We start from the raw sequence: 7,924 nt of genomic DNA, 5'->3' as shown, positions 1-7,924 counted from the left end.
TGTCCTTCCCCTTTTGGCCCCGCGACTCCTTACATGCAGCACTTAAAAAATCCTACAGATTTTCCCACTTAGTGATAAAGTTCCTGCCGCTCCTGAATGGCTTTTGTCCTAGGACCTAGGACATTCCCTTAATTTTCTTCTTTCTTTTTTTATTTCCAGCTCCCCATTTAAAACACTCGTCTCGAAATAAGCCTAAGGACATTGAATTGGGGGAGCATCATGAACCTCCTTGCAATTTCATGCTCAAACGGAGTCGTTAAATCATTTTCTGAAATTGAGTCGAGAATTTGTTGCCGTTGTTTGTGGCAATGACATTGGAGAGCCACACACATGTGTGTGTGGCACGTCTAGCTGTAAACGGAAGTACTTACTGGGTCTCCAGCTAACATTAAATTAAAATATGTTCTCCCCCCCACATTTCTTTCTTATTCCTTCCTATTCTTTAATTAAAACCAAAATGTTTTCTCCTCCGGTCGCATTTCTTTTCTTGTTTTTTGATGTGGGGCGTTAAATGCACTTTGTATGTGATTTCACGGTTTTATGGCTGGCTTGTCCTGGGTTTCTCTTTCAAGGGAGCTGAGCTAATGGGTCGGGGGAGCACATGGGAGACGACGGCCCCAGGTACCCTTGACATTGGACCAGCCTTCTTGGAGGTCATCGCAGGCAATCTGCCGGAGGACTCGCGGTTGCAGGACGGAAACTAAGATTGCTTATGCCTGGGCAGATGGTGGATTTTATAACACCCTTGATAAGGATGTTGGGGGATTAGGAATACGAATTATATAGAAGAAGATTTATCATTAAAAAAGTTATCAGTACTTGTGTTTTATAAAAAATGTTATTTAATATAAGTTGAAACCACTTGCAGATATTTTAAGACCTGAAAAAAGTTAGTACCTCAACATTATACTAAAACTATAGCAAAAAGTACACTTATTTTGTTGGTACTTTAGCACCCACCGGCTATCTTAACGTTCTGAAAGCCGCTGGGATAAGAACACAGCACACCATATATGGGTCACCACATCGTAAACACACTTTAATGTCCTGCCAGCCATATTTCCAACTTTAAACATCACATAAAGCACTTTCGGCCGAATAACAAAAAGCAGTAAAAAGGGAAAATGACATGCAGAACAAGGTCAGCAGAGGAACTGGAACTCCAGGGCCAGAAGTCCAAGCCCAAGCCAAAAACCCGAGGACCGATGGCCAATATATCACATGACGCCTACAATTTAAACTGCCAAAAAAATGAAATTCAAACTGGGCGAACGAAGAGAAATGGCAAACATTTATATAAATAACACCATCGACTCCAATTAAAGCAGTTTGCTCGATGGGATGAGTGGTGTGGATGGTATGGTGGGGATGGTATGGATGGTATGGGGAGGGGTCTGTTGTGGGAGAAGCTGCTCCGTTGTCTGTGCGTGATAAAAACCACAAAACGAATTTTTGTTTATGTATGAGCCAGTGTGTGTGTAATAAAAATGCAAAACAAAAGCGCTCAAATATGTTTGTAGTCTTGCTTTTTTTCGCTATGCGCACTCCCAAGGGTTGCCAGCGTGGGCGTGGCACTTGCAGCGCTAAAAGGGGCGGTGGGCGGTGGGCGGTGGTGGGTGTGGCGGGAACTGGGACAACCAAACCACTTCCAAATGTCATTCGCAGGCGAAGCAATGACGTACCGATGAGAAAACGCAGGATGGGGACTTCAGGAAGAGTGAAACGGACAGAGATAAAGTTCTTCGGAGATCAGTATCCGAAGTGGGGTTACACTCTAATGGGATAATCGGATACTTGACTTTATCCTTTTGATATCCTAACATATTATTAGTCTCAGAGGGAGATTATTTAGGAATTGTAAGATTTCCAACACTTAAGACATTTAAAATGTACTAGTCACAAACAGGTGTTTAGGTTTAAATATAAATCGAATATTTTAATACAAAGACGTATTTAATAGGAAACAAAATAGCAATTTAATAATGCTCAAGTATTCGACTTATTAAAACAAAGCTTTGTTTTTAAGACTTAAAATAACAACTCATTTTTGTAAATATTAAACATTTTTCAAATTTCAAAAGAAGTTCTTGAATTTGTACTTTATCTAAAATTAATTATTTATTGAAAATTCCTTAGCTTTTTTGAATAAGTCTGATTGCTAATTTAAGGACTAAATATTAGTCATCACTAATAATAAAATAAAATGATTTTTTAAAAGTTTTGAAACGGTTGCCTTAAAAAAGTTCTTTATAAGTTTCGGCTGCATTCAAGAAATGCAAGTCCTAATTTCTCGAAAAGAAGGCAGCTCCCCTATTTCGCTTCAAGTGTTCCGCCAACTTTTGATTATCATTCCACTGCAATCACATACTCCACATGCCCGACTTCCTTGCAGTATTACGAGTATATGCAAAACGCTGCAAAGAGCGAGCGCGGCCAACAAGAAATGTTGCAGCAACATTTGGCAGCAAGTGGAGGGCGAGTCGAGGAAATAATAATTTATGCATGCGTTGCGGTAGCTCGATGGCAATGTTGGTAAGAGGGGTTTTGAGGGGGGTGGCTAAAGGGGGGATATGCACCCCAGAAACCGCAAAATGTTTCGCCTTGTTGTTGCAATTGTTGGCAGCGCGCAAAAAAGTGAATCTGAGCTACAGGCGCTGCCGCTTCAGCTGCAACCGGAAAACGGAAATTGTGGCCAGTTCCCCCTGCCACCCCCTCGATTGCATCCTCAATCCAGGAAAACCACACAGCTCCCAACGCTCTCAAGGATTTATGATCGGGCCGCCGTTTAAGTCGCGCCAATCTGCCGACTTTGCCTTCATTTTAATACACTCGCTGGCGGTTTTTGTCGCATGCAAATCGCATGCAAGTCGCACCCCAACAAAACAATTTGCAATTAAATGCTTTCCATTTGCAAATTTGGCAGGCTTTGGTTGTCGAAAAAAATAGCGACAACTAAGCCCAACTGATGCTAACCGCTGTCCCCTTGAAAGTCTGGTTATTGTGGTTTTGAAGTGTGGTTCTTAACGAACTTGCATTGTTGATTTTTTTGTATCTCATATTTAATTTTAAATGGAAACACATTAATTTTAAGATTTTAATTGCACGCAATAATCCAAATGCTTTTATCAAAATATTTTTTTGGAGATTATGACAGTGAATTTATGCATTTGAACAATTTATAACTTTATATAACTTATACTTTCACATTAATTATTATTATTTTTATTCTGAATGTTTCCGTGATTTGATTTATCCACTCATACATTATTTAATGCATAAATGGAACATACTGTACTTATTTTACAACCCTTTTGTGTAATTTTCTATGGCATAAAACACTGCTTGCCAAAGGGAAAAACTGTACCCCCATAATCGAAACAATTTAGAGCCCGCACAAGCCAATCGCAAAAAAAAACAGAAAACGCTTCGGATTTTATAGAAAAATTGGAAACGAAAATCAAGCATATGAGTTTAATTGCCTAAACAATTCTAATCAAGCTGTGCGGCCATCAAAGCCATCAAAAGGACACAAAAGGAGGAAAATTGCTGATTGCATTTAATAAAAATATAATGCTGCCGCAATCGAACCGAACATTGAACCACGAATTTCCACCACCGATCTGCCCAGAGGAAAAAAAAATAGAAAACATACTGAGGAGGAAATAGCATTCGAATGGACATCAAAATGAAATCAAATCGAGGCAGAAATGAATGCGAAACGCAAAACTCACGACGACAATGCGAACTTAATTTCTGTCATAGAAAACATGAAAAGGAGCAGCGGCCAGAGTGGCAGGAAAATTGACATATTGACAGCCAGACAAAAGGTCCAACCCAAAAAAAAGTGGGGTGGTATCGGGGATCGGGGTTTGGGATGCGGATGCGGATGGCGCACTGCAGTTTGATGGCGGCGTCGAAAATAAACAAACATTGCGACGGCAATAAAATATCAAAACAAGCCAAGAGCAGCGGGCTTGGAGGTGGGCCGTGTGGCAACGACTGTGGCTTAATTGAGGCAACAGAAGGCCGTACAAAAATCCAATCAAAACGCAATGAAAACAAGGATCAAGGAGCGGGGGCACAACCTCCCATTGTCCCGGGCAGCTGTAAGCCTCAACTCGGTGTGTGTTGATGTTATCCTGGCAAATAATCAAACTCGCACACACAGAAACCAACTAAACAAGCCAACAAGGACCTTGTCAAGGAGCCATGTTAGCGATACAGATGGAGATACTACTAGCCTATACATAGACCAGTACAATTGCCGCACGAATCCTGACTGAATCCTCTCAAGGCTGCAGCCATACCAGTTCCACTCTCGGTTGCAGTTGCAATCTCCATCCAGCCCACTGGATTCAGTGGAGCGTGCGGCATCCACCCCTGTTGAAAGTACCCCTGACCTAATCCAATTCCAGGCACAACAGATAAATCCTGTTTTTGTTTTCGCTTACCTCTGCGCCGATCTGGTGGCATTATTAAAGCCGAGAAAAGAAAACACACACAGCCGATAAGTATTTATTTAAATTGAGTTTTCCACTTAGGGATAGTATTTGGGCATCTTGATCAGAGATGAGGCAAGAAGGAGATATTGGTTAACCACTTTTTGGTTAGGATAAGGCATTTCTAAGGGCCAAACAAAATATGATAAGCTGATCAAAAAACGTATTATACTCATTAATTTTATATGCTATAAAGCCAATAGCTGCTTTAAATTTAATCCACTTAGGTTTTTTAAAGCTTAAATATAGAAATATTAAATTTAACAATTCAAGTTAATTTAACTATCCAAGCGTGATTTAATTATTTTTAAATTCAATCAAGAAGTTTAATTTGTTATGTTTTGAACATTATGTTTATGCATTTAATTTAAATACTTAATACAAAATCTAAAATTCAATATATATAATTTAAAATATTTAATTTTACTATATCATGTTTTTAACAGTACTATTCCCCTTTTTTTATGGATTTATAACATTTTATTAGATGTACGAGTACAACAATTTTGAAAGTTTTTATTTGCTAAAGGAATGTGTTGTTTCTTACCAATATCGTTCGTCTGGCTTTCCTTCTACCTTTAAATAACCTTTAAATTTCAAAGAAGTCTTGATCTGGCGCCACACAAACCACGAAGTCCCACCAAAAGCCCTTAAGCCATTAATAAACACATCTTCCCCCATTTCCGTAGCCAAGAATAATGCCTTCCTCCTCTCAACTAATTTTATGGTTTGCCCATCAAGCAAAGCCATGAACACCCCGATCTGAACTACACCAGGCCAATCAAACCTCATGACCTCCTCCTCGCATAAAAGCCGCCAAATGTTTGGCGTATAAAAACAAATAAGACAAGGCACACATAAACCACGCCCCCGACGCCCCCGAGATGATCAACGCCGGGAAATTTGTTTGCGTGTTATGTAAATTGCACACAAGAGGAAAAACAGGCCTGGATGGATACATTATGTAAATAAAAGAAATAATAAGCTCACACGGATCCAGAGACAAAGGCCAGGGTAAAATGAGAGCTTGTATGTTTATTATTTTCATGATGCGTTGATGACATTTTGGGTATGGGGTTCTTTCACTTTAAGGATGTGTCGGAAGAAACTGTCATCTTTGTTGCTCCCGGTTTTATTTTAAATTTACCATTCGATATCAAACGGTATGTTATTTCTTGCTCAATCGTAGGTAGTTATAAGAAGTAGTGCTTACACAATAGATCAAGGTTTTATTGCTACTTTAAAAAGATACATTATTCTACACGCAAATAAATTAAGAATGTAAAACAGTTTAGATTAAATAATGTAAATTTGAGAATACTTCCATCCACTTATTTGAGAAGAACCGTTCTTGAAGTATTTGGTAATATATTATAAAATGTAGGAAGAATTACCCCGTAACCTAAAGATTAAGTAGGCTGAATTAGGGAAAAATAAAACTTCAAATATCTAAGTACACTGAAACGTTTTGCACAAAAAGTTTATAGCACACGACTTTTATACTTAAATAGAGGAACGCTCAAAATTATTTAGAGTCGGATTCACTCAAAATTATACCAATAACCCAATTTGCAAACCAATTCGAGGAGGATCCAGTAAAACAAGATGAGTGCTTTGATGCACCTCCTTCGCACTTACTTCCCCAAGTGGTGTCTTCCGCGTGCCGATCGTCACGCGCAGAAGCACCTGCAGCACCACATTTTCCGGCAGCTCCAGACGAACCACCCAACCACCGCACTGGTGGCCATCAGGCCCACTGAACAGGTGCTGCCCAAGTGCAGGTTTATGCAGTACCGGCGGGCCAATGAGCACCTAAAGCGATTGGGCATGGTCTCCGAGGATGGCAACAAGATGGTGGAGCTGTCGAGCGTCACCTGTGCGGCCGCCAATATGATGGACTTCATCCAGCAGAGGTACTGCATGGTCAGCCTGCTGGATAGCGTGCAGTATATGACGGTCGAGGATGTGGATGCCGTGGATCTGCGCCTGCTGCCGCCTATCGACTCACCCGGCAAGATCATCGGCATCGACTGCAACTACGTGGACAACTGCGATGAGCAGCACATCTCCATCCCCAGGGAACCGAGCTTCCATGTCAAGTTCGCCACCTCGATTACCGGCGCCTTGGACAACATCAAGGCCCACAGTTTGGTAAAACATATTGACTATGGCTGCCAGTTGGCCGTGGTTATGGGCAAAAAGTGCCGGGAGGTGTCGACCAAAGAAGCCCTGAATCACGTGTTCGGATTTATGGTGGTCCAGGACATCGTTGCCCGTGATTGGAACGCCCTGCTCGGTGGTCACTCAATGGATACATTCCTTCCTTTAGGACCCACGATCGTTCACCGATGCCATGTGCCCGACATCAATAACCTGTGGATCAAGACGATCGTCAATGGGGAGGAGCGCCAGACGGGCAACACCCGCAATATGATATTCAAGGTTGACTTTCTTATACACCGCCTATCCCACTACTTGACTCTCTGTCCGGGCGACATCATACTCACGGGCACGCCTGCCGGAGCGGGCGCCTACCGTCAACCGTCGTGCTTCCTGAAGCCCGGCGATCTTATTGAGAGCGAAATTCAAAATTTAGGCAGAATGTGCAATAAAGTCGTAAATCCCTATTCTTAAAACATCGCTTTTTATAAATCAACATACATTCAGATCAAAAGATAAAATAGTTCTTAGCCCAAACGTGGTCTTCCTACTTATTTGAGACAAACCGTTCTTGAAATCAAGAAGAAAGTGCTCTTGAGTTTATTTTTTGAGATGAAGATGAACTTAATCTCGATTTTATTTTTAAGTACAGTCTTTTTTCTGAGTGTACTATTGAAAAGAACATCAGATTTCGGGTAAATTGGCATAATATTACATTTAACAAGAAATATATGTCTTTAAAGGAAAAACATGCGAAATGGTTTTAAAACGAACTTTGCCAAATGAAATGTCAGCACTTTACAAATCAATACAAGTCTCATAAAAATTCCATATGTCCCCAAATTTGCCAAAAATATTTCAGAATCCCCATTATTGGACAATATATTCACGCCCAGCAAGCTAACACCCAGATAACCAAGTCAGAAGAAAGCTTCTGGTGGGACTCTAATATGCAATGCGGGAGTGACGGGAGCGGGAGAATCATTTTGTAATATAATTTGTTTTGCTCGATGGCTTTACAGGAGGGGCTGCCACGCAGATTGGGTGATGGCTACACTTTTATGATACGCCCAAGCATAATCAACATTATCCTCAGAGAGTCACAAGCCGCAAACAAGGAGCCTACAAAGGCGGCAAGGGGGAATGCCCGCTGCGAAAGCCACGGCGCATTATCATCTCATTGCACAGGACTTAATCCTGCGGCAAGTTATTAAAGCGTAACGCGTTTCGTCCTTGTCCTTGGCGGCTACTCCCCGGATCCTTGG

General features: G+C 41.1%; 1 protein-coding gene across 1 annotated transcript; it reads left to right on the top strand.

The window, feature by feature from the left end:
• The first annotated feature begins 5,958 nt into the window (after positions 1 to 5,958).
• LOC119553997 (fumarylacetoacetate hydrolase domain-containing protein 2) lies at positions 5,959 to 7,135 on the top strand. The gene has a single exon (XM_037864704.1). The coding sequence runs from the start codon at positions 6,105 to 6,107 to the stop codon at positions 7,131 to 7,133; it is 1,029 nt and encodes a 342-aa protein (XP_037720632.1). The 5' UTR covers positions 5,959 to 6,104; the 3' UTR covers positions 7,134 to 7,135.
• The last annotated feature ends 789 nt before the right edge of the window (positions 7,136 to 7,924 follow it).

Source organism: Drosophila subpulchrella, chromosome 3L, assembly GCF_014743375.2.
Source record: "Drosophila subpulchrella strain 33 F10 #4 breed RU33 chromosome 3L, RU_Dsub_v1.1 Primary Assembly, whole genome shotgun sequence".
Classification (NCBI taxonomy): Eukaryota; Metazoa; Arthropoda; class Insecta; order Diptera; family Drosophilidae; genus Drosophila; species Drosophila subpulchrella.
Note: the sequence above shows the minus strand (reverse complement) of the source record. Positions and strands in the feature narration are given on the sequence as shown.